The sequence below is a fragment of the Orcinus orca genome, chromosome 3 (assembly GCF_937001465.1).
Source record: "Orcinus orca chromosome 3, mOrcOrc1.1, whole genome shotgun sequence".
Taxonomy (NCBI): Eukaryota; Metazoa; Chordata; class Mammalia; order Artiodactyla; family Delphinidae; genus Orcinus; species Orcinus orca.
Window position 1 is genome coordinate 3016254 of NC_064561.1, and position 26004 is coordinate 3042257.

The following is a 26004-nucleotide window of genomic DNA, read 5'->3' on the forward strand; positions in this document are numbered from 1 at the left end:
GGCGGTGGCCGCGCGCGCCTGCGCAGTGCGCGGTCGCGCGCGCCCCGGGGAGGAGGGCGCGCGGGTGCTAATTGGCCGCGGTGGCGGCCCCGCCCGCGAGTGGAGGGTGATCACGTGACGAGACGGCTGGGGGCTCCCGGCGCGGGGGACGCTGGTGGCCAAGATGGCGGCGGAGCTGGTGGAGGCCAAAGTGAGTGAGCGGCGGCAGCGCCGGCCAGGGCGGGCGGGGGGGCGGGGGCCGGGCGGCCGGCCGAGGTCTGCGCCTTCCGCTCGGGGCCCCATAGTGCGGCCCGCCCGCGGCTCGGCGTCCGGCTCCCTCGCCAGCCCCTGGCCCCGGGGCTCCGGTTGCGGGCGGGGCGCGGGGAGGCCGGGGGCGGGGCCCCCCAAACCTCACCCCAGTTTTCGCGCCAGGGGTTCAGCCCCCAGGTAGGAGGTTGGGTTCTCCTACCTCCAGCTCAAGCGGTTGGGGTCTGGACCTTCCTAAGAACGGGCACAGGGCCGCGCCTCCCAGCTTGAGGTACAGTCCCCCCGGACAGCATGACTGACTGGACTGCTCGTCCACTCCTCGAGTTCGGCGCTCTTTGGCCTGGGGGAGTGTCTGCGCCTCCCAGCCCCCCATGGTACAGTGGGCTGGTACATCTGGGTCTCAGCCTCCTCGCCTAGCTGACCAGGCTGGGGTTGGCGACTCGTGCCCAGAAAGGTCCCCTGACTTTTCTGCCACCGTTTCCACCATCCGGGGTGATGAGCTGGGGTCCTGAACTGCCCCCAAACACAGTGTGTCTCTTGGGGTCTCTACCCCAGGCTAGGGTTTGGAGCCAATATTCAGCTCCCGCTCTGGTCCCAGAGCCCCGCCCCCCTCCCGACACCCTCTTCACCCCGGAGTGCGCGCGGCGATAACAGCTTGCCCTCCCCGATGGGACTGAGCCCTGGCCCCTGTGTCGGCGCCTTCCTAATAACTCTCCTCTCAGCCTTGGGTCTTGGGCTCTGCCTTCCTCCTCCCTCTACCCTCAGGACAGCATCTGTGCTGCTTTGGACTGTTCCTGGGGTCTCTGGACCCCACACTCGCAGGATCAGACTCCCATTTCCAAACCTTGTCTGCTTCCGTTATACTCTACCCCATCGTGAGTCTACTGCTCAGATCACACTCCCTTCCCACACAGCCCCCAGAACCCCTGCTTTAGATCTGTTTATGCACCCCAGCTCTGGCATCTGAGGCACCCTTCTCTTTTTGCCGGTCTCTTACGTCGGTCCTTGGAGAGTCCCTGGCTGGTTGCAGGGTAGGGTATTTAGGAGGGCGATCACGTGACGGGACAGCTGGGGGCTCCCGGCGCTGGGGGACGCTGGTGGTTAGTTTCTAGTCTTTCTCCCCCGTATTCCTGTTTGGGGTCCACATTCCACATCCCATAGATGCCACCTCTTCAAGCTTGGGGCCCCTTTTAATCCTCTTGGGACTAAGCTGGGAGCATCCCTCTCCCGGGGTTGTATCTTCTCCCAGATGCCTCCCCGAGGTGAGGCTCCAGAACCCTTGCCCCTGACTAGGCTAGGGTTCTTCCCGGAGAAGTTTACTCAAGGCCGTTGATCCCAGGGAGGTGGGGGACCGGACCTTGCAGGACCAAGACACCGCCCCCTCCCCCTGCTGTTCTCCCCTCCCCAGGGTCCTGACCTGTAAATGTTTTCTTTCTCTTGCTCCTCCCTCTCCTTACATCTCCCTTCCCTTCCCACTGGGATCTGAAATGCGGCCCTCAGGGTTCTGTGATTATAGGGTATTAGCCCCATTCACCCCTGAGTGCCCTCTCTATATACCTGCATCACACGCATGGCTGCCCCTCTCCGGAGTTTTGAGAAATTGAGACTTGCCCTAGAGATGCAGAGGTCTGAACTCTGCCAGCCCAAGGCAACAACCTGCGGCCTGAAGTCCCCTGGAGCCCTGAAATTTAACCTCCTCAGGCCGCTGTGGGGCTGTGGCTCTGGGTGCCCACCCCCACTCCAGCCAGAGAGTAGGATCTGAACTCTTATATCATCCAGGGCCTTGAAATATGATCTGATGAACTCTACTTCACCTTCCAGTGGCTGGGGCCCCCCTCCCCAATTAGATCAAGTTGACCCTTTTTCAAGTGCTCTAAAACACGAGCCTCGTGAGCCCAGCCTGCTCCCATCCTAGGGAGCCTTCTTTCTCCTTCAGTCCCTTGCTGTCACTGTGGAGTGCCTACCTGTCATTGAAATGTCCCCCTCTTTTAGGTGCTTTCCCAGCCTTTTGTAGCGAGAGCCGGAGACTTTGTCTTTTGGGGTCCAGAATGGGCTGATCCGAGGGGAGAGCGAGGGGCTTGTTGATAAGCTTAGAAATCTGAGACACTCAACCTGAGGCCCCTGGGAGGGGCTTGGGGGTGGGGGTGGGGAGTGGTCTGGGAACTCCCTGAGAGGGTGTGTAGCATTCTGCACGGAGCTCTTAGTTCCTGGAGAGGCGCCCCTGTTAAGTTCAGCGCAGCTGCTGTTTCTCCACACGGCTCCGAAGGAGCCCAGAGTTGAGGCTCTGGAAGCCGTTGGGGCCTGGCGCTGTTTATAAACACAGATCTGAGGGGCAGGCAGGTCAGGATGAAGCCGCGGCAGGAAGTGGTCTGCGCAGCACTTGGGGCTTCTTCCTGAACGTTTGCACCCTGCTTGCGCGGCCCCCCCTCCCTTCCAGTGTCAAGGGCAGGCTCCTCGGTGGTGGCAGCTGCTGAGAAATCCGAGTCATGAACATATGGCAGCTCGAGGGGTGTGCCCCGGGATGCGCGTGCATGAGGCGGCTCCGGATGGCCCCAACCTGGTGGAAGGGGTAGGTAGGGGCAGGGGCTCCCAGGGGCAGGAAGATGTGCTGTGGTCAGACTCTGAAAGGCCAGGCCCACCTGCTTTTGGCTCCATGGTGGGCGGTCAGCTTCCATATGACATTGCCTCTCCCCTGGAGCGCCTTGGGGCTCTTCCAGAAGAAACATCTTGTCTGCAAGCCTTTCTTCTCTGTTCAAGGTAGGAAGTCAGGCCGAGGGAGGCGAAGCCTCTTTGTTTTCAAAAGTGTTCAGACTCTTGGAGGGCCAGCAGACTGCTAGGCCCCCAAGCAGCGGGTGTACTGGGGAGTGAGGGGCTCCCAGGCAGCTGGGTGTGAGTGGAAGTAAGCAGCCTCAGGAGCCCGATGGCCCCGAGTCCAAATACTGCTAGCCCTGCTGCGGATGCACGGGGAAGCCTTGGGCCAGCTGCTTACCTCTCAGAGCCTCAGTTTTCTCACCTGTGTAATGGGCACCAGTCCTTGTGAGATTAGTGACCATGAAGGCCCTTGTGCTTGGCATTGGTGGGCGCTCTCCGTCTGCAGTGCAGGAGTAGGAGAAAGACCCTGCAGCAGGAAAAGCCTCCCCCTCTAAGCTTTGCAGGCAGGATGGGGCCTCCCCGCACCTTTGTCTGTGTCATGTTGGGCCCGTCAGACCCCTCTGCCATCAGCAGGAGCCTGGCGCCGTACAGCTGGAAAGAACGTTAGAGTTCCCATCTTGTCCAAAGTGCGGAGAAGCCTGACAGCAGACCCAGGGTCATCTGGGAACCTAGGGCAGGGTCTGGGCTTGAACCTAGGGCTCCTCACTCCTGGAGCCACGATCAGATTCCACAGCTCACTCTTTGACAGCCCAGAAACAGCAGCGCCTTGTGGCACGTAACCAGCCTGGCAGGGGGTCCCACCCACCTCTGACCATCAGACTTTTTCTAGTTGAGTTTAAGTGATTTATTGGTTTCTTTGGGTGCTGTCCTGCCCCAGGCTCGCCAGCTTTCCATGTCCACTGTCATCGCTTGTACTTTCTCTTTCTCCATCCCCCACCCCGGAAGTGTCTTTTTCCCACCACATTTCACTCATCACAGGTCAGCTTCAGGGTTTGGCACGGGTGGCCCCCATACCCCGCTGGCCCATCCCTCCGGGATACTTTGCTTATGTAGCTTATCGGGGAGCCCAGAGGGTCACGGAGGGCAGGCCACTGCCGGCCAGTCCCACAGAAAACACTGGGCTCCACTGCTCTCTTGTATTTGGTCTGATTTCGTTGGAGGGGCCCTGCCAGGTAATAGTGGCCAGTCATCACTTTGCCACGGGTCAGTTCATAGCCTCTGTGGCTGCTGGATCCCCGCGCTCCTCTGTTGGGGCTGATCCTGCCCCCCAGGGGACATTTGGTGATGTCTGTGGGACGTTTGTGGACGTCACGACTGGGGTTTGGGGGAGCTCTGGCATCGAGTGCGCGGGGCTAGGGATGCTGCTCCACACCCCACCATGCCCGGGATGGCCCCAGTGTCCACAGCACCAAGGGGAGGACGCCTGTGGGGGGGACCAGCAGACGCTTTGACGGCCTCGGCAGCGCTCAGCTGAAATCAGTCGGTGCTGGGGCAGCCTGGTAGAGAGGAGCCACCCCGGCTTCAGAGTATGGTTTGGATCTTGTCTGTAACTGGAGCTCACCCCAACCTGGTAGGGGTGTTTGAAGGATCAGAGTTAAGTGCATAATCACACGCCCAGCTCAGTCCCCGGCAGGTGAGTCAGTACTAAGCAAGCGGTGGCTACCATGCTCCAGACCAAAGGGAAAATGTGTTTGTGGCCGACCTTGGTCGAGCGCTCACTCTGCTTTACATGCATCGCTTCATCTGGTCCTTCCCACATCCCGATGAGGTGGACCCGCCATCCTCCCTGACGAAGAGGCCTAGGTCAGAGAGGCCATCAGTGTTCTCAGCTGGAGCGCGACTGAGGCTGTTTATGGAGAAGCAAGATTCCCAGTTCCTGCCCTGGGGATGCTTTCAGGCTTGAAGATGGGAAAAGAGGACCTAAAATAGAAGCAGCTGGGGGTGGGGGGGGTCAGTCAGACGAGCTTTTGCTGCGTTGGTGATGCTGAGGAAGGTTGGAGGGGGAGGACGGGAGCAGGGCTGAGCGGGGAGGGGGCCCCTCAGGGGAGGGCAAGGCGGCAGCCTGAGCACAGGCATGGAGGTGGGACCAAGCCCAGCCGGTGGGACTGGGGCAGAAGCTGCCGCCTCCTCCTCCTGGGGGCCCCAGGCCGGCCAGCTGCTAGCAGGGTCTCACTTCACTGTCCCCCCAGCTGGCCCAGGCAGTCCCTCACCCTGGCAGCGTATCCCTCTGAACCTGTGTGTTTGTGGTTGCTCTTCCCCAGAACATGGTGATGAGTTTCCGAGTCTCTGATCTTCAGATGCTCCTGGGTTTTGTCGGCCGGAGTAAGAGCGGACTTAAACACGAACTTGTCACCCGGGCTCTCCAGCTGGTCCAGTTTGACTGTAGTCCCGAGCTGTTCAAGAAGATCAAGGAACTCTACGAGACACGCTACGCCAAGAAGAGCTCGGAGCCCGTGCCGCAGCCCCACCGGCCCTTGGACCCCCTGACCATGCACTCCACCTACGACCGGGCCAGCTCGGTGCCCAGGACTCCCCTCACGGGCCCCAACATTGACTACCCCGTGCTCTACGGGAAGTACTTAAACGGACTCGGACGGTTGCCTGCCAAGACCCTCAAGCCAGAAGTGCGCCTGGTGAAGTTGCCCTTCTTTAACATGTTGGATGAATTGCTGAAGCCCACCGAGCTGGGTGAGTCCCCGCCGCCCCTGGGGGCGGCCCCACCTTCTGAGTTTTCCCAGCGCCCAAGGCCAGCCAAGCAGCCAACCCAGAGCATTTTCTGGGGAGCAGCAAGGGCTGAGGGGCTGAGGGGGGCTTGTCCCTCCCAGGAAGCACAGGGGCCACCTTGGGGTCCTTGAATTAGTAACCTGTTGCCATGTAACAAGTTACCCCAAATCCCAGTGGCTCGAAACAGCCGACACCTCAGTTTCTGAAGGTCAGAACTCGGGAGCGGCCTGGCTGGGTGGTTCTGGCTTGGGGTCGCTCAGGGGGGTCACAGTCCACCTGTCGGCTGGGGGGCTGCCTAATCAGTAGGCTTGACTGGGGCTGGGGGCGGGGCGCTTACTCACGTGGTTGCCAGCTGCTGGCTGGAAACCCCAGTTCTTGCCGCCTGGGCCTCTGGGGGCTGACTGAGTGTCCTCCCAGCATGATGTGGTGGCTTGCTTCCCTCGGAACCATGATCGGGGCAGGGGGGCTGCAGTGGAAAGAGGGAGAGAGAAAGCATGTGCACCTGTGTGAGTGCATGACCCCACTGGAAGCTGAGGGCTCTCTCGCAGCCTCAGCTTGGAAGTGGCATATCTTCGCTTCTGCCACATTCCACTGGTCAGAGGAACCAACTCTGGTGCAACGTGGGCGAGGGCTCCACCATGCTGGACCACCAGGAGGCGGGGGCACTGGGGGCCACCTGCAAGGCTGGCTTCTGTGGTCTTACTCCTGGTGGCGAAGGGGCTGGAGGTTCGACCTTCCCTCCCGCCCCCTGCGGAAGGCTGTTTCCTAGTAGGTAGCCTGCGGGAGTGACCTCGGTCAGCGGGTTCAGGCCTGTCAACATGGGCCGGCCCGTCAGCACATGGCCAGGTGTGCCTCTGAGAGGCGGGGTGCAGCGCGGATAGAGGAGATGATGCCGGGGAACCTTGTCCTCGTTTCTCTGTCCCTTACGTTGACTGAGGGACAGGCCTGCTGTGTATCAGGCCTGTAGCAGCCCCCTCCCACCCTGATGACAGGGCTGGGAGTGGGTGTCAGCCTGGACTCAGCCTCAGATGCTGCCCTGAGCTCTGGGGCCAGGACACCAACCAGCCACAGCTTCCTGGGCCTCCAGGGCTCCAGAGAGCAAGTGGAATGCGATGGGGCTCCTGTCACCCCTGAGGTTTTACCAGGTGCCTGAATGTTCCTGGAGACCCCTCCTGCGACTCGTCACCCACCCAGTCACACAGCATATACCTGAGCACCTGCTGGGTGGGCACCCATCAGGGGGTGCAGCAGGGAGCAGACAGAGCCCCCCACCCTTGTGGAGGTTCACTTCTAGCACCCCTTGTTCAGAGCCTCGGGGTGCCCCTAGCCTACCCACTCTGTGGGTCCTGCTGCCCGTCACAGTAGGCCCTGGTCGTGAGTCGGTCCCTGTGTGCTGTGGCCGAGGTCACGGTCCCTCCATGCCCCCACCCGCCGTGCCCTTGGCCCCGCGGCTCAGTCCCTCCCAACCGTGCTGACCCAGCAGCCTGCCTTGATCGTCCAGGGGGCCCTTGTCTGCACACAGGCTTTAGCTCCAGCCCCGGGCGCGCCTACCGGCCCCCTCCGTCCTGCCCTGGGTGGGGGGTGGGGGAGGGATGGCGGCTCTCTCCGAGGGCCTGTGGCTCCAGGTGAGGCTGTAAGAGGTGGAGGAAAGTGCTTCAGGTGCTCCTGGCCCTGGGGTCTGAGGCCCCACACTCTGGCCCGGGGGCTCCGCCCTCCCCCGCCTTCTCTCTGACACCAGGAGGGGTTTCTCGCCAGCCCCCAGGTGGGGGGCAGGTTGGCTCACCAGCACCTATCGTGGGGGTGACGTGGCAGCACTGGGGACCCAGGGCCCCTTCCCGAGTTTCTCCAGGATGACCTTCCCTGTCTCTGCTCCCGCAACCTCTCTCTAGATGCCAGGACCCATCCCCCTGCCCCCTCCCAACCTCCCCAGACCTCCCATCCCCCCTGCAGGCTTTGGAGTCTCAGGCCTGGCTGGCTGGCTGGTTCTGGAGGTCGAGCTGAAGATTCAGACTCCTTCCTAAGGACTCAAGCACGATCTTTATATCAGGGAGGCTGTGTTTTTACAGGGAGGCTGCAAGGTGGGCTTGGGAGACTGCAAGGCGGGCTTGGCGCTGGGCGGGGGCCTGGGACTGGAGGTGACTTTGAACTCAGGGCCGGCAGCCTCCCTCCCCTGCCCGGACCATGGGCTTCCTTCCTGCCCGCAAACATGCAACCATTCCCGCCCCACAATGCATCACTTTGCCCTGAGCCCCCAGGGACCCCAGTCACCTGATCTCCGGGAGAGTCTGCTCCCCTGTCTACACCAGGAATCACTCTGCTCTTGGCTCAGAACAAAGAGGCCAACCCCACCCTGCCTTTGCTCCCACCCACTCCCCTGCCCCTCTCCCAGGATGTACCCTTTTCCCGAGACTCCCATCTCCTCAGGGACTCCCTGGGGGCTGCCCAGGTTCCTGGGGGAGGCCTCATCGAGCGCTGACGGTGGCCCTGAAGCCATCTGGTCCCTGCTGTTCCAGCACCGGCAGTTCTGTCCGCCCACCCCTCACCCTGGGTGCCTCCCCACAGGGAGTTCTGCAGCACTGGCATTGCCAGGAGCCACCTCAGGAGGCTCTAGCCAGCTTCCCCTCCCCCTCACCCCTGGTCATGCCCTGCCGACCAAAACAAGGCCCAAACAGTCTGGTCCTATTTCCCCGGAAGAGCCGCAGGCAGGCTCCGGGATGGAGACCGCGCCAGGCAGACAGGAGACATAAATCACGTGGAGGGGAATGTTCTGGTTGGGGGAGGGGAGGGGAATAATAGAGCCACAGACAGGGAGCTGGAAGGACCTTAGGAGAAAGATGATCCACTCCAGCGGGGGCTGGGGGTTGGCACCCAGAAAGGTCAGGAGACTAGCCCAAGGTCACACGGCATCCTGAGGGAAGGGACTCCGGGGCCGCATGCTCAGCCATCTTCCCTCCTCTGACCCCCTCTCTGCGCCATTGGCACCTTGCTTCCCTGTGGGGAAGCCCTGGTACTGAACCACACGAAGGTTCTGGACCTCAGGCCTCTTCTCAGAACAGGGAGCCCAGCCATCTGGGCCAGGCACCCCCGGGGGCAGAGGCGCTTGCTGCTCACCCACAGCAGAACTCAGAGGGACCGGGGATGCAGTCTTGGGTCCAACACTGCTGCTTGGGGCTCAACCCTCTTATGGCCGGAGGGTCCCCTAAGCCTGGCCACTTGGGGTGTCAGCAGGCAGAGGCTGAGTGTCCGCTCTGGGCGGCCCAGACCTCAGGGCCAGGGAGCGTGGGGGAGACGAGGTACCATCATGAGACTCACCACGGGCAGAAGGAAGGAAACGCGACCTGTCCCACCGCTGCTCCCCGAGGCTCCCGGTGTCCTGTGGCCAGCGCCTTGTGGGCTGGGACCACTCCCGTGGCCCAGCAGGGTGAGCAAGCTGCCCCCCAGTTCTCCTTATGCTCCAGGACGTGGTCGGCGCTGACTCTGGTGGAGAGCCACTGGTCTAGCCCTGTCCCCACTGGGCAGGGCCAGTGTATCAATACGTCCCTCATTCAGGCTCCGAGCCCTTTGGCTGGTATTGCCCAAGCAAGGTAGTGGGGTCCCTGACCTGGCGAGTTTTGCCAGGAAGGTGCCCTAGAGGTGATTAAACGGTGACGGGCGAGGAATGCTCCGGTCAGGGAGTGCAGGGTTCCCCGGGGGCGGGGGGGGGGGCAGGGCGCTGTCAGTACCAGGAGCCCCCTTATTGTGCATTTGTGGGGAGGTGGCAGTCAGGAAACCTTCCTGGAGGAGGTCACAATCCTATTGAGACCCAAGGGATAAGTAGCAATCAAGCCGGACAAAGGGGGTGGGTGGGTGAGTGTGTTCCAGGCAGAGGCCCGGTGGTGAGAGAGCTCATGAATGGAGGCCATTGTGACCAGAGTGTGGTGTGCCGCAGGCTGGGGAAGGGAGAGTAGCCTGGACGTGGGTGGCAGCGGCCAGAAAAACCAAGATCGGTGGGGCACGGGGAACGGTGGTGGCCGACTGGGCTGTCCTGAGGGCTTCCCAGGTCTTGTTCTTTCGCGTCCTTTCTGAGGTGGATAATACCCCTGCGGCAGGCCTGCCTGCCGCCCCACAGCCCAGCGTGGTACCCACCAGGCCCATGGGCTGTCTGTGGCATCCAGGGGCAGGTGGCCTGACCCACTGGGCTGGCTGGGCCTCCCCTGCCCATGGTGGTGGGAGGGGCTCCATCAGCTCTGCAGCAGGTGGGTGCCTTGGGGAGCACCCAGCATTACCTGTGAGGGGGCCCTCAGGTGGGCGTGTAGGTTGTCCCAGGCGAGGCCTCCAGCCCACCCCAAGTCCTGCCAGAGGTGGCTCACCTCCGCCTGCTGTGATCCCCCGACTTTGTGCCCGCCCCTGGCTTTAATCTGCCCAACCACCTTCCTGGTGTCTTCCCCACACACTTTACCCCCAGCAGCCAGAGGAAGCTTTTATTTTTCTTAATTTTTAAATTTTTTATTATTTTTTTAAGATGATTACTTTTTTTTTCAGTATTTAATTTTTTATTTGGCTGCGCTGGGTCTTAGTTACGGCACGCGGGCTCTTAGTTGTGGCATGTGGGATCTAGTTCCCTGAACAGGGATCAAACTCGGGCCCCCTGCATTGCAAGCGTGGAGTCTTAGCCACTGGACCACCAGGGAAGTCCCCAGAGGAAGCTTTTAGAATAGCAGCTGGTCACGTTCCTCCTCCCTCCCCTCACCTCCTCTCTCTCACCTGGCCTAACCCTAACCCTAACCCTCGCTTAACTCTGCTCCAGCCTTCTCCAGCACTCCGGGCTTGGTCCTGCCCCAGGGCCTTTGCATGTGCTGTTCCTTCTGTCTGTCACACTCTTCCCAGGATACCCACATGGCCCTCCCTGCCCCATCATCGCCTGATCTACAGCTCATCTCCTTCACCTCCTTACCACTCTCTCCTCCTCTGGGGCCTTGCTCCCAACCCTGGCATTGTTGATCGCCTGGGACTGGCTTGTTCCCCACTGCATCCAGAGGACAGAGTGAGGTGGAGGTAGGTGAGCAAAGGCTTGGAGATGAGGAGCAGCCTGAAGGCTGCAGTGAGAAAGACATTGAGTCATTCCTTCAGTGCTTGTTCCTCCCGTAACCCCAAGAGCAGGAAGTCTGGGTTCCTCGCCCCGTGAGTGGAGGAGCTGGGATTCGAACCCAGAGCCCTTAGTTGGGGCTTGTACCCGTCCGCCCCCTCCTGTTGTGAGGCCCCTGCGCCCAGCCTGGGGCACCTGTTTTCCTGCCTCCTCTAGGACGCCCCCCGCCATCACCACTGGGGCCAGGCCTCAGCCTGGAGGAGGGGGCCTCGGGGGCCCAGGGGCAGGGGCTGCCTGCCGAAGGGCTTCAGGCCAATGGGAGGAAGTCCCTGCTGATCAAATTCTCTTATTTTTTTAAATTAAAAAAAAAATTATTATTTATTTATTGATTTGGTTGCGCCGGGTCTCAGTTGCGGCAGGCAGGGGCTCCTGAGTTGCGGCATGCATACTCTTAGTTGCAGCGTGTATGTGGGATATAGTTCCCTGACCAGGGATCGAACCCAGGCCCCCTGCATTGGGAACACAGAATCTTAACCACCGCGCCACCAGAAGTCCCCCGATCGAATTCTTAAAATGTTCTTTTCTTTCTATTTAAACTTTTGTAAAAATATGTGTTCATCATAGAACACACTGGTTAACAGCGATGAAGTCACGCGCTTGTTCTTGTCGCTGCTGCCTTCTGTCTGCGTGTGCAACCTCGGATGTGTGGTGTGTCCTGACTGCTGGTTTGTCAGAACACCCCGCCCCCCCACCCCAGTATGTGGTGAGCACCTGCTGAGGTCATTAAATACTCGTCCCTGGTGACAGTTTGCAAGGCTGCCTGGCAGCCGCCTGCGTGTGCCAGGCCCTCTTTCGGGGTCTCTGATTGAGCCTGGGGGCTGAGTCCCTGGTCCACTGGCTCCTCCTGGGATTCCAGCTCCCTGAGGACCTTGGGGCAGGGGTTCTCCCTTTAGTCCCGGAGAGGCATTGAGGCTGAGGCCTTTGCGTGTGCTTGGGGCTGGGAGGGCATGTACCTCATCCCAGCCCCCAAGCCGCCTGGCAGGGGACCCCCATGGCCACCCTGCTGTGCAGCATGGGTGACAGGAGAGGTAGTTTTGGTTCTGTGTCCACGACGAACCAAAGACACGGGAAAATTGTGTTAATTCTTAGGAGGTGAGGGTTTGGGAGAAAAATGGAGCCTGGAAGGAGGTTGGGAGTGCCAGTGTCGCTGATGGGTTGGGGTGGAGGGTGCAGTTTTTAGATACAAGCACTCGGGGAAGGCTTCATTCCAGTGGCATTTGCACAGGCTTAAAACACACCAGGGCTGTGTAGATGGTTGGGGGAGGAATGTTCTGGAAGAGGGGATGGCGAGTGCAAAGGCCCCGAGGTATGTTCTTGGCAGGTGGGGAGCACAAGGAGGCGCCCAGGGTGGCTGCGGTGGAATCAAGGCTACCAGGGCTGGGGACAGAGCTTCCCCCGAAGCCCAGAGCTGGGGGGAGCCAGGAGACCGGCAAGGGGTCTTCATACTGATCAGATGAGCACTGCGGGGGAAGGGACCTCCCTGGGCGCGTTCGGAAATCCTCAACAACGGGATTGGCCAAGGGAGCTGATAGTGGGGGTGAGGGTGAGGGTCATGGACTCCGCCTGAATCTCAGCCCTGAAAGCTGGAAGGGTGGGGCTGCCACTGGTGGTGGATGGCCCAGGTCCGGGTTTGGGGGACCCCTGCCCGCTGTGTCCCAGCTGAGCTGGCAGCTGGCCTCCCACTGGCCACTTGGCTTCCTGGGGGAACAGTCGGCCACCCCAGGCTGATGGCACAGCAGAAAATCGGGATTCGGAATGCATCCCCTGCCTCTGCAGCAGGCTCACCTAGAAATAGGAGTCCTTCCGGGAAAGGGACTGCGCAGCCAGTTCTTCGGCAACCCCTCTCGCGGTTTCTGCAGGAAGAGCTTCTTGGCTGGCCGGTGCACCGTCCCCTCCCCTGCCTCCCAGGGGACTCTGTGGTGTGGGGGAGTATTTTTTTTGGCGGGGGGAGTATTTTTGACACGCCCCCCCAGGCTTGGCGGCCCAGCTCAGATGTTGTGAGACCCCCTCCCCCCATAAATAATTGCCCGGGGCTCTTCGGGCGGGTCTGGGCGCATCTGCAGGTAGCCTACGTTCACCCCAGCCCTCCAGTTAGCCAGCCCTTCTCAGGGGCCCCAACCGGGTCTCCGGAGGGACCAGCCCTCCCTCCACAACGAGCAGGAACTGGCGGCAGCAGTGTGGCGGTTTCAGCAGCCACCTCTTCCTGAGCGCCAGCTCCGGCCCCGGCACTGTGAACCCCGAGAAACTGGTCCCTTGCGTGGAGGGCGCACAGGCTTGGGTGGGGATGGGGGCGTGGCTGAGCAGAGCTGGGGTACGAACCCCGGCCCGGGAGCTCTGGCTTCTGAGCCCGAGCTGCTTTTAAATTCAAATTGTGTTTCCTTTTTAAGTAGCCTACCCGAGGCTGCGCTTTGGAATTCAGAAGGTTCTGAAGCAGGGGTGGGCCGACCAGGCCTGGGCCCAGCCCCAGGGCTCCCTATTGTCCGCCCCCCACCCAGGCCGCGCCAGGCGGGCGCGGGCTCGCCCTCACCGGCAGCTTTCATGGTACAAGGCAGAGTGGGGACGTAGAGGCAGAAACAGTGTGGCTTGCCGAGCTGAAAATATTTACACTCCAGCCCTTTGTAGGGACAGTTTGCCCACCACTGTCCTAAAGGGTTTGCAGTATAAAAAGAGCAGACGCCTTACCTCCCCCGGCTCCAGGGCTGCGGTAGTGGCCACTTCTGGCACCCACCTTCCCCAGAGGCGGCTCTTGCACACACCCCCTCCTTGGTTTTGGTTACACAAATAGCAGCCTGAGGTAGACACTGCTCTGCACCTGCTCTTTCCACTTAAAACCATCTTGGGGATTAGTCTCTGTCGGAGCACAAAGAGCTGCTTAATTCGTGACTCCCTGTGTTCGCGGGAGCATAGTATTCCTCCACATAGGGCCTGGAGCCGATCTTCCTTTTTTGGCTGCGCCGGGTCTTAGTTGCAGCACACAGGATCTTTGTTGCGTCATGTGGACTCTTAGTTGCGGCATCCGGGGTCTAGTTCCCTGACCAGGGATCGAACCCGGACCCCCTGCATTGGGAGCACGGAGGCTTAACCAGTGGACTGCCAGGGAAGTCCCTTGTTTAGTTTTGGTGGGGTTTTTTTTTTGGTTTTGGTTTTTTTTTTGGCTTCATCAAATTTATTTTTAAATTGAAGTATGATTGCTTACAATCCAATATTAATTCCGGGTACAACACAGTGACTTGATATTTTTATTCGTTACAGAATGATCATCACTTCTCAGTGTAGTTTTAAAATTTTAAACATTGAAGTATAGTTTACATACAACGAAATCCACAGATATTTAGTGCGTAACTTGAGTTTTAGAGAATGCATGTGACCGAGTAACCCCAATGCCACCAAATACAGAACATTTCCATCACCGTTAAGTTCCCGAGGGGCCCCCCTCCCAGGCAGTCCTTGCCTTCCCCTGACCCCCAGAGGCCGCCTCTCTTCTGAGTTCTATCACCATAGATTAGTTTTGCCTGTTCAGGAGGGTGGTATAATGCACACGCAGCATGTACTTCTCTGTGTCTGCCTTCTTTGGCTCAGCTTTGGGGCTTCAGATTCGTCCGTGTCGATGCATGGACTACAAGCTTTACTGTATGAATGTACCACAGCTTGTCCATTTGTTCTTCCGTTGTGGGGCACTTGGGTTGTTTCCAGTTTAGAGCTGCCAGGAATAAATTAGCCAGGCGTTCTTGCACAGGTCTTTTTGTAGACATACTCCCATTTAATTGGGAAATAGCTAACAGCAGATTGCTGGTTACAGGGTAAGTGTATGTTTAACTTTACTAGTCATTGCCCAACAGTTTTCCAAAGTGTCTGTACCATGTTACAACCACCCCTACCCCCAGCAGAGAGTCCTGGTTGCTCCAGGTCCTTGTCAACACTTGGAATTGTTGGTCTTGTCATTTTAGCCACTTTAAGTGGACGTGTGGAGGTTTTCAACCAATCTTGCACTCCAGGGCCAGATCCCAGGGGCCCTGGCTGTTTGCTAAAATTTTGTTAAGGATTTTTTACATCCACGTTCATGAGGGATATTCAGCTGTGTTTTTCCTTTCTTGATGCATTTTTGTCAGGTTTTGGAACCAGGGTTATGCTGGCCTCATTAAAATGAGTTGAGGGGCTTCCCTGGTGTCGCAGCGGTTGAGAGTCCGCCTGCCAATGCAGGGGACACGGGTTCGTGCCCCAGTCCGGGAAGATCCCACATGCCGTGGAGCGGCTGGCCCGTGAGCCATGGCCACTGAGCCTGCGCGTCCGGAGCCTGTGCTCCGCAACGGGAGAGGCCACAACAGTGAGAGGCCCGCGTACCGGGGGAGGGGGGGAAATGAGTTGAGACGTGTCCTTCCTCCTCTTGTTTCTGGAAGAGTTTATTTATTTATTTGTTTTTGGCCATGCCGCACATCTTGCAAGATCTCAGTTCCCTGACCGGGGATTGAACCTGGGCCCCGGCAGTGAAAGCCCAGAATCCTAACCACTAGGCCACCAGGGGACTCCCTGGAAGAGTTTATATAAAGTTTATATGGTTTCTTCCTTAAACATCTGATTGAATCCACCAAGCTGGACCTGCAGTTTCCTTTGTGGAAAGGTTTTTAATTATGAGTTCAGTTTTTTTAACCGATAAAAAGCTTTTCAAACTTTCTATATGTTTTGGTGCCAGTTTTCATAGTTGGCATCTTTGGAAGAGTTTGTTCATTTCATCTAAATTGTCAAATTCATTGGCATGAAGTTACAGCCCCCTATTGAAGGCTATAGAATCTGTACTGATGTCCACCTTTCATTCATGATAGTTTGTGTTCTCACGATCTTATCATTCAGTCTAGCTAGGTATGTATCAAAGAACTTTGGCTTTGTTGGTTTTCTCTGTTGTTGGCTTTTTGGTTCATTGACTTCCATCTTTATCTTTAATTTTCTCCCTTCTAATGGCTTTGGCTTTTAGTTTGGGCTTCTTTTTCTAGCTTCTTGTGGAGGAAGCATACATCATTCATTTCAAACACTTTTCATTCTTTTTTAATAGAAGCATTTAAAGCTATAGCTTTCCCTCTCACAACTGCTTTAGCTGCCTCTCACAAGTTTTGGAGTATTGTATTTTCTCGTTCAGTTCAGAGTGCTTTCTGATCTCGCCTGGGCTTCTCAGTACAGTTATGACTGAGAGTGAAGAGCCAGCTCTTCACTGCCAAGGTCTCCATCCCCGGCAGACTCTCTCCCGACTTCTGCACCCAGTGCTCCATGATGGCGAGCAGGGCTCTGTGTGTGCTGTCCCTGCTGCCCTCCTCACACCTCCCACTGTGAGCCAGGCCAGGCTGCTCTGTGACTCTTATTTTGTGCACTTGGAGGTTCACTGCCAGTTCACTTCCATATCTCCTTGGACAACCCGTGAGTGCCAGAGGCAGGACCTTGTTCAACTTGTCCCCATTCCCTCTGGCAGTGCCGTGCTGAGAACTCATTACGTGCGGGGCCTGGGCCGAGTGCTGCATGGTTGGGTACATGGCTCACCAGATGCCCGGAACAGCCCTGGGAGTTGGGGACAGAGTTGTTACTGGCGTCTCACAGACCTGGAGAAAGTGGCTGGCCCGAGGGCACGCGGCCTGGTGTGTTGCATCCTGCTGGCCCAGCAAAGCTCTTCTGCCCCCGCCGAGCAGTTCTCGGTCCTCTTGAGTAGATGCCTGAGCCCCAGAGGGCTGAAGAGGCTGCTGCTCCCCGAGTGGCCCTCAGTGGGGGACATGGCGGGGCATGACTGCTCCCTGAACCATGGGCTTTGGTTCTCCTTACCCAGGAAGGGGCAGGATCCCCCAAATACATCCCACCTGGCTGGGGCTCAGCTTCCCATTTCCTACTTCCCAGTCTGAAGAGGGCCAGGCCTGTAGGAATGACTGTGGTCGGCGCCCTCGCCAGGGAACAGACGTGACCCTGACCCCAAATTTGTCTCCAGTTCCACAGAATAACGAGAAGCTTCAGGAGAGCCCGTGCATCTTTGCCTTGACGCCCAGACAGGTGGAGCTGATCCGGAACTCCAGGTGCGCTGTGCCCACCCCCTGCCCGCCTCTGTGGCAGCCCAAGGCAGCCTTCGCCAGGCCCGCAGCAGACCCTGGGCTCAGCGTGGCGGGGAAGGGTGGCCCCCACCCCGTGCTCATGGCCCGCGCATTCTCACCACCTTTGACCCACAGCCCCAAGGTGGGCCAATCGTCCCCCTTTAACAGGGTCCCCTCCTCACTGCTCCGGACATCAGGGTCAGGGCACGTTCTCTGTGGGGTGTGGAGCAGCATCCCTGCCCGCATCCCCTTGACGCCAGGAGCACCCCAGTCGTGGCCACCACAGATGTCCCCAGACATCCCCAGTGTCCCCTGGGGGCAGAGCTGCCCCCGGTGAGCAGATGAGGGATGCAGGCTGGTTCCAGGGCTCTGACTCTGCTCTCTGAGGCCTTCAGTCTCCAGCTGAGATAGAAGTCACCATTAGGGTTGCCATTCCTCGGGCACAAGGCCCACGCCCACCAACCCTCTTACTATCTGTACCAGCCCCCCATTTTCCAGATAGAGGCGGTCATTTGCCCAAATCACCCGTGAGTAAATGTCAGGAGAGAACGCTCTAGGCAGTACCCTTGGCCTTCGGTCGCCATGGGAAGGAAGTAGTGGGTTAGTCCGTCTGGCTGGTCCCCCCAGTGAAGGGTCAGAGGTGGCTGCTGGGCGCTGTCCTGCTATTGACCCTCCCCTCCTCCCCCCGCACAGAGAACTGCAGCCTGGGGTCAAGGCCGTGCAGGTCGTCCTAAGGTAAGCCCAGGTGTGGCCCAGGCCCGGGGGTGGGTGGGGACACGATGCTTGCCCACCTTCCCTTCCTGTGAGAGAGAGAGAGAGAGAGAGAGAGAGAGAGAGAGAGAGAGAGAGAGAGAGAGAGAGAGACACACACACACACACACACACACACACACACACACACACACACACACACACACACACACACACACACACACACACCCCGACACACCTCTGCTATCTGGCCTTGTCCGTGGGTACACCAGCACGCAGCCCCACTCTAGATACGGGTCCACCCTCGCCCCCCATCTGTCCTCCCCGCCCCTCCCAGCGTGCCCTCCCCTGCCCGAGGTGCCCGTGGCCCTATGGTCCCCGGTGTCCTTGCAGAATCTGCTACTCAGACACCAGCAGCCCTCAGGAAGACCAGTACCCACCCAACATCGCCGTGAAGGTCAACCACAGCTACTGCTCGGTCCCGGTGAGTGGGCCCCCCAGATCTGCTGTGGGGGCGAGGCAGAGAGTGCAGAGTGGGGCGGGTGGGACACATGGAACACCTTGTGATGGGCGCAGCCATGGTGTCTGCTTCCAGGGCTACTACCCCTCGAACAAGCCAGGAGTGGAGCCCAAGAGGCCGTGCCGCCCCATTAACCTCACCCACCTCATGTACCTGTCCTCGGCCACCAACCGCATCACCGTCACCTGGGGGAACTACGGCAAGGTGAGCAGGCCCTGGAACTCCCTCCCTCTGCCCTCCCTCCCCTGCCCACCCCACCTCCATTGGCGCAGCCCTGACTCCGCTCCCCTCCCCCACCGCCAGAGTTACTCCGTGGCCTTGTACTTGGTGCGGCAACTGACCTCCTCGGAGCTGCTGCAGAGGTTGAAGACCATTGGGGTCAAGCACCCGGAGCTGTGCAAGGCACTGGGTGAGCCCCGGGGCTTTCTGCACTGCTGGGTGGGGCTCCCCACGGTCCCTGGGGGTGGCCATGGCTCCATCACTGCTGACCCAATTTGCTGGGCACAAGGCACAGGCCTGGTCCTCAGGAGCTTGTTGCCTGTGGGGGACCTGGACCTCCCCGGGTCTGGCCATCACCCTGGCGGTTGGGGAGCTCTGGGAGGTCTCTGGAGGATACAGAAGGAGGAGGGGGAGCCAGGCAGCGAACCATCAGTGCAAAGGCCCTGAGGCAGGGATGGGCTGGGTGTGCCGAAAGCCCCCCAGTGAGCTCCGTGAATGGGGCGAGGAGAGCCGGGGTTGGTGGGCGAGGAGGCTTGGAGGGCTTGCGGGGGGGGGGGGGGAGAAGACCCCAGGTGATCAGCTTTCCAGGCGGGTGCTTCTGGCGGCTGTGCGGGACCGGGAGGGGGCGGGGGCCAGCTCTCAGCGGGAGCGGAGGATGGATTCCCAGTGGAGGCACACGTGATGATGAGGGTCTGCACCGGAATGCTGAGATCATTGGTTTTTTTTCTTTTTTGTACTTTTAAGAACCAGAAAAAAGGGGGTGGGGATACGCAGAGCATTAAAAAACCCCAGAAGAGCCACTCAGACGGGCAGATAGAACCTTCCTGTGTCCTGCCCCGGGGGCTGCCTACCACACAGCGGGGGCTCAGGAGTTCCCTCTCTGGTCGCCTGGAGGCCCTTGCGGGGTGCCTTCTGACTCCATCCTCACTGCGGATGGATCCAAGCAGTGGGGCCTGGCCACGTCCCAGTCTGACCAGTGGGGACACTGAGGCCAGTGTGGCAGAGTTAGGGCTCTGTGACCCCAGGACCTCAGCCTAGGCGCCCTGCCCTGCCGCCTGCCTGTTTCCTCAAATGGCCCTTTCTTCGATCCCCCCCCCCCACCTGCCCGCTTGGCAGGTTCAGGCATTGGCGCAGGACTGGGCAGGGCTCATCCAGGCACCCGTGGGCCCCAGGGTGGGGACGGGCATGGGGAGGCCTGGCTTAACTCCTCCGTGACCGGCCTGGAGCCAAGGCCTGGGGCAGTGCAGGGGCCGCGGCAGCATATGTCGCAGCTCATGGGAAGCCCGGGCCCCTGCTGGGGTGGGCAGGGCCTCCCCTCTGAAGCAAGCCCCCAGCTTCCTTCCCACAGCCAGCTCAGGCTGGGCATCGTGCCTGCTGGGTTGCTGTCTGCTGGCAGCTGGGAAGTCCTGTTCTCTGTCTCACTTGAACCCTTCCTGCTGCACGTGCCCTCCCTCTATTAGGTAGAGGAGGACTGAGGCCCTGCATTGAAGCATGATATGCACTGCACCCGTCCTCAGCTGCCCAGGGTCTTTTTGAGGGGCCAGGGTCTCTGGGTCTACCATTTATCTGCACCTGTTAGCCAGAGATGGGAGCCACAGGGTGACTGAGGACAGTAGGGGCATTGAGGGGGTGGGAGGACAAGCTGGCAGGTCACCCTCGACCCCGTGTGGGAGGCGGAGGAAGGCTCTCTGGAGGAGGGGACGCAGGCGTTGTATCAAGGAGGGAAGGGCAGTCCCATCGTCCAAGACGAGTGCCCTCCACTCTGCAGGGCCCGGGCATAGTCCCGAGCCATCTGGGGATGGAGCTGAACCGCTGCCCCTCTCAGGTTGGTTGGCCAGCCTCCCTGCGCCCCCTGCAGGCCCATCCCCAGGGCTGCAGTGGGCCAGTTTCCTTCCAGGCTTTTTTCCTCCACCTCGTGGGCTCAGCGTGCCGTGGCTTTATGGTGGGCGCCCGCTGTCTTCTGATCTGTTAGAGAAGCAGACTCGGACAGTGCAAGGGAGCTGTGCTCGTGGGCTCGCCCGCCCTCTGAGGGTCCCTGGTGGGGCTCTCCTGGCCTTGGGGCGTCCCAGCCCTTGGAGTGGTGCGGGAGGTCCTGGCGGTTTTCATCAGAGCGAACAGTCACAGCAGGTGGCCGACGGCAGCTCTTTGTTGCCTGGATCTTTCCAGAAAAGGGCAGTCTTGTTGGGGGGCTGGCCCCCCTCGTTGTGCACCCAGGTTACTGTCAAAAATAAATGTCTGCTGCCGAGGGCTTTTTTTCTTTTTTTGTCTGCATTGGGTCTTCGTTGCTGCGCGCAGGCTTTCTCTAGTTGCGGCGAGCGGGGGCTACTCTTCGTTGCGGTGCACGGGCTTCTCATTGCGGTGGCTTCTCTTGTTGCAGAGCATGGACTCTAGGCACATGGGCTTCAGTAGTTGTGGCACACGGCTCAGTAGTTATGGCTCGCGGGCTCTAGAGCGCAGGCTCAGTAGTTGTGGCGCGTGGGCTTAATTGCTCCGCGGTACGTGGGATCTTCCCGGACCAGGGCTCGAACCCGTGTCCCCTGCACTGGCAGGCGGATTCTTAACCAGTGCACCACCAGGGGAAGTCCCTGCCCAGGGCTTTTTTTTAACATAGATTCTCCTCGTAGTCCTGGGCCCTGGAGCTAAAGCATGTGCCTCATGGTCCTGGGAGGTGAATATGGGGTGCTCACCGTGTCTAGCTGAGGCAAGGGGTGCTGAGGGTGTTCACTGCTGCCCTCCCGAGCATCTCTGGCTGCTGGGAAAACCTGCCCCTCGGCCCCGCTGACACCAGCCGCCCCTTCCCCACAGTCAAAGAGAAGCTGCGCCTGGACCCCGACAGTGAGATTGCCACCACTGGCGTGCGGGTCTCCCTCATCTGCCCGGTGAGTCGGGGTGCGCGGGTTTGTGGGTGCGGCTGGGTGGACAGTGCTTGCTGCGCAGCTGCTCACACCCATCACCTCCCACCCCCACAGCTGGTGAAGATGCGGCTGTCGGTGCCCTGCCGCGCGGAGACCTGCGCACACCTGCAGTGCTTCGACGCCGTCTTCTACCTCCAGATGAACGAGAAGAAGCCCACCTGGATGTGCCCGGTGTGTGACAAGCCAGCCCCCTACGACCAGCTCATCATCGATGGGTGAGTAGCTGGGGCGCACGGGGGCCCCACCGCCTGCCAGGCTGTGCTGGGCTTGGCCCCTTGCCTGTCTGGGCCTCTGGAAGGAGGAGAGGGGCCATGCAGCTTCTGAGGCTTCCTGGGGCCTCCGGGCTACCCAGCAGCACCCTGTGGCAGCTCTGCAAGCCCTGGGCTACAGAGAGAGGTGGGTGTCAGCCCTGTGGGACTTGTCAGGGCCTTTGCTGTTTGGGTGGCAATGGCGTAGCTTAGACTTCAGAAGTGGGGCTCCAGATCCACGAGGTCCACTGTTGCTCCCCATGTCACCTTGCGTTTTGTGAGTCTGTTCCTCCCCCATGTAAAACAGGGACCCGAGAACCCCTAGCTTCCACCCTATTGCACAATTCGGGGAGCTGCTTCTCAAATGGCGTTCAGCAAAGGCTTGATCACATCCTCCACATAGGAAGGTGAAGGGGACGCACGTCTTCCCAAAACTCTGACCACCTTCTGTTGGGCCCTTTCCTAGGTGACACCAGCGTGCGGCCAGGCTGTCCCCTGAGCCTAAGCAGCAGGCCCTCCCCATGCCGCAGGGGGGACAAGGGGAAAAAGGCCATTCTCCCTAAAAGGGAAACTTTGCTCTGGTCTTAAGTTTCCAGAAACTGAGCCCAGCACCTGACTGACTGGCTCCTGCCAGGCGCCAGCCACACCCACTTCTGTCCCCAGAGCCGGGGCTGGGGTAGGGAACCTGGTGGCCCAGGCAGGAGCGGACCATGGGGCAGCCCTAGACCGCTGGCTGCATGGCCCCCGCCCGCACACAATGGCTGAGGCGCAGCTGGGGTGTGTGCCACGGGGAAGGGGGTAGCCCTGACCTGCAGTGGCCGCGTGTGAACTGTCCCCACGATCGGGCACTTGTCTCCCTCTGGTCACTGCGCTCGAGGTCTCAGAAGCCCTCCCTCCCAGCCGTCCAGGGAGGTGGACCTTGATCATCCTCTCCTTACAGATGAGGAGACAGATTCAGAAGGGGTGGCCACCAGCCCAGGCCCCCAGCTCACAGGTAGCCAGGCAAGGACTTCAAACCCAGCCTGACCAGCTCTGAGCCTGGGTCCCCTCCCTGGAGGAGCCGAGCAGCCACCCCAACACTGTCCAGCCTTGGGGTGGAGTGAGGAGGCCCCTGGGGCCGGGCACAAGGGCTGGGCCTGAATGGCAGCTCTGTTCCCAGCCTGGCAGCTGTGCAGCCCAGGGCCAGCCTTCCCCGCCACAGGCCTAGAGCAGGTCACTCAGGCCCGGGTGGTGGTAACTGACAGCTCTAGGGACAGATGGGGCTGGGGCTGGGTAGTGTGACTGTGCCCCACACGGACTGCCATTCCATCAGCCCATGCAGCCTGGGTATAGCCAGGGAGGCTTCCTGGGGGAAGGGTCCTTGGGTCGTGCATTTATTCCACAAGGCCCTGCCACTTGGTTTCTGGCCCTTAGCTGGGTGGCTTCGGGGTCAAAAGGACTCCATCCCAGACCCTGCCTTCAGGGAACTCCCAGCTGGACGTGTGGGATGGGAGGACCGAGCCAGAGACAGACACTCCTGTTGCTTGTGCTCTGTTTGGAGAAGAGGAGCAGTAGAGTAGGGCTTTGGAGGGTGAGTAGGAGTTTTCCAGGTGCAAAGTACGTTTCAGGCAGAGCTGTAGTCATACTGTGGTGACCCTCTGCCGTACTATGGCAGAGCTGTATTCATACTATGGTGATGGGGCTGGGAGGGGCCCCGTCTGCCACAGAGGGTGTCCTGGAGAAGGCCTCCCTCCTGTGTGATCATGACTGAGGTGGTCAGAGTCACCTGGAGGCAGGTGCAGTGTTGATGCTGAACGAACGCTGGGGGCTCTGGTGTGTCCCTGCTCCCGGTCTGGCATGGGCCCCCGCCCCGAACCTCAGGTCAGCAGGTGCGGCCAGTGCTGTCCTGAAGCCACTTTTGGAGAGCAGGAAGTGGCTCAGTGAGCATCCCACCCCCAGCCAGGGGAGCAGGGTGGGGCCCAGGAGTCAGCAGGCCCTCCTCCTGCCCCCAGGCTCCTCTCCAAGATCCTGAGCGAGTGCGAGGATGCCGACGAGATCGAGTACCTGGTGGACGGCTCGTGGTGCCCAATCCGTGCCGAGAAGGAGCGCAGCTGCAGCCCCCAGTGCCCCATCCTTGTGCTTGGTGAGGCCTCAGCCGGGCTTTGCCCGAGTTTCTGTTCCCAGAGTTTGCCGATTGCTGAGTTTGACTCTATCCCACCGCGTGGCCTTTTATCTGAAACGCGACCGTCCCGGTGGAGTTGATCCCCCTGGAGCGGGGCGTCTGAGGTGGTTAGTGAGCACCTGCTGTGTGCCGGGCCTCATCCAGAGCACGGGGGAGCCGGTGGCCTGAGGCCACCTCGCTCCGTCCTCCGAGGTGTGCTGCTGCACAAGGCTGTCCCCGCCCCTCGCCGGCCTTGATTTCCTTTCTCTGCGGGTCACCTACCATCCTGAGCATCTGTCCCTGTCTCTCTTCTGCAGGCACCTCGGATGCTAATGGGCTCCCAACCACCCCCAACGTCAACGGCGGGGGTGGCAGCGCGCTCGGGGGCGCGGGCGGCGGGGGCGGCGCGGCGGGAGGTGTGGAGAACGGGAAGCCAGGAGCTGATGTGGTGGACCTCACGCTGGACAGCTCGTCGTCCTCGGAGGAGGACGAGGACGAGGACGAGGAGGACGAGGACGAGGACGAGGATGGCCCCCGGCCCAAGCGTCGCTGCCCCTTCCAGAAGGGCCTGGTGTCGGCCTGCTGACCGCTGGCCACCGCCGCGACCAGCCGGACACTCGACTTTCCTGGTGCTCACCACGCAGAGGGGCGCAGGCGGGCCTCGGGCACAGCGGGAGGAGTGATTTTTGTTTTTTTTTTTCTTTTTATTGTTGTTCATTTTGTTTTTCCACCCCTTTCCCTGGCTCCTGGCACCTGTACCTCTGGACTCTCCTATCGGAGGATTAAAAAAAAAAAAAAAGTAAAACGACAAAAAAAAAAAAAGTCAAAAAAAAAAAAGAAAAACAAAAATCAAACTTAAAAACAAGACAAGCCACCCACACAGCCACTTCCCTGGCCGGAGTTGGAGCCTGAAGTCAGAGCCAACCCTGGGAAGGGCGGGTGGGCCCAGGTCGCCGCGCCCCCCGGACGACCATTCCAGCTGGTGCGAGGGACCGGGCGGTGGGGATGCGGGGAGGACAGCCTCTCCCCCGGCAGCAGACCCCGACTCTGACGTTCGTCTGTTCCTTTGCTTTCTCTCTCTCTGCAAGCGTGTCCTCTCCTGAGAGCCGGGAGCAGGGAGCGTTTTTTTTTTTTTTAGCCAAGAAGCCATGGAGTGGGGGGGGCGGGGGGCGGGGCCGGGCAGTGGGGGGCGGGGCGGGGGGGGCCAGGGAGGGTTTAGCCACAGATGTGTTGTATTTTTTGAAAGTGCAATAACTTGGTATTTTGAAGACCCGGCGTGTGGCCAGGACCCCCGGCGGAAGGCGGGGGCCCCAGAGCGCGGCACCGTGTGGCGTGGGGGGGGTCTGTTTTCTAGCCAGCTACCTCGGTAACTCCAATTCAGGTTAACTTCCCTACGGAACAGCGCAGGTGTCCACGGACGCCGACGCCGCCGTCGCCAGCCCCCTCCTCAGCGGGGCAGGGGGGCGTGGCCACTTCCGAGGGGTCGGCAAGGACCTGCCCTGGCCTCTCCATTCTGGGCGGTTCCTTCCCCCTCTCCTTGCTCTTGGGTTTTCCGACGGGTACGAGGCCTGCCCGGCACCCGCTCCCCCGGGAGCCTCACTCTTTGTCTTCCAACAGGACTGGGCCTCAGCTCCCTGCCCAGACCCAGGTGGCTCCTGGCCGGTTGAGGGGGGGGGCAATCCAGCGACCACGGGGGCCCAGCGTGGCCCCAGACGCCTCCAGGGACCCGCAGCTGGGTGCCCAGCCCCCCGCCCAGCACCCTTGTCCCCCGGAGGCCACACCTGGTTCTCCAGATCTCCTGTGCCCGCCATTCTTTCTGCTTTTTCTTTTCTTCCCCGCCGCACCCCTCACCCCCAAGACCCGGAATATTTTTTCTTTGTATAAACAGAACTCTCCTAGTCAGGAAGCAATATCATTTCAGGTCTAAAGAAGAAAGGGACATGAATCTGGTCGAGGGCAAATTCAGTTTTACTGTATAAACTCGGTTGTGCAGTTCAGCCCTCCCTCCGTCTGCACTGGCAGCCGAGGGCCGCTGTTTTCTAATATTTGTATTCTAATTTAATTGTTTTTTAAAAACGCAAATAAAAAAGTCAAGGTGAAGCTACCGCAGCGTCCACTTCTCTGTGCGTCGGGGCCATGGCTGGGAGCAAAGGACAAAACCTGTGCCCTATCCACGCTTCTCCTGGCCTTGTGCTGCATGGCCTTCCGGATTCAGAAGTCACAGCATTTGGTCAAATGAGAAAGATTCCACCTTGAACTGCGAGGTCCAGTGTGTGTCTCCTGGACCGGGCAAGGAATTCAGACTGAGCCACTGAATCCCAGGATGGCCCCTGCCCCCCTGGGTGGCCAAGAAGATACACAAATGGCCAATAAGCTCCTTAGAAAGATGCTCGACATCATCAGTCAACAGGGAAAGGCACGTCACAACTGCCACCTCACCCC

The 26004-nt window shown here is 60.0% G+C and overlaps 1 protein-coding gene and 1 long non-coding RNA gene across 2 annotated transcripts; one reads left to right on the forward strand and one right to left on the reverse strand.

The window, feature by feature from the left end:
• Nucleotides 1-11: 11 nt before the first annotated feature.
• PIAS4 (protein inhibitor of activated STAT 4) lies at nucleotides 12-24416 on the forward strand. Its single transcript, XM_004277207.4, has 11 exons — nucleotides 12-190; nucleotides 5160-5586; nucleotides 16710-16794; nucleotides 17503-17544; nucleotides 17914-18004; nucleotides 18116-18244; nucleotides 18344-18449; nucleotides 21065-21138; nucleotides 21229-21389; nucleotides 23414-23544; nucleotides 23880-24416. The coding sequence occupies exons 1-11, from the start codon at nucleotides 164-166 to the stop codon at nucleotides 24146-24148; spliced, it is 1542 nt and encodes a 513-aa protein (XP_004277255.1). The 5' UTR covers nucleotides 12-163; the 3' UTR covers nucleotides 24149-24416.
• LOC125963795 (uncharacterized) lies at nucleotides 13973-17724 on the reverse strand. Its single transcript, XR_007476203.1, has 2 exons — nucleotides 17335-17724; nucleotides 13973-17211 (listed from the first exon to the last, which is right to left on the reverse strand). It is a non-coding gene; the product is annotated as an uncharacterized LOC125963795 (long non-coding RNA).
• Nucleotides 24417-26004: the final 1588 nt, after the last annotated feature.

Coding starts and splice junctions, on each gene's coding strand:
- PIAS4 (XM_004277207.4), top strand. CDS start 164: ATGGCGGCGGAGCTGGTGGAGGCCAAA. Junction 18,245..18,343: donor CCTGGGGGAACTACGGCAAG/GTGAGCAGGCCC, acceptor CCCCACCGCCAG/AGTTACTCCGTGGCCTTGTA. Junction 23,545..23,879: donor GTGCCCCATCCTTGTGCTTG/GTGAGGCCTCAG, acceptor TCTCTTCTGCAG/GCACCTCGGATGCTAATGGG.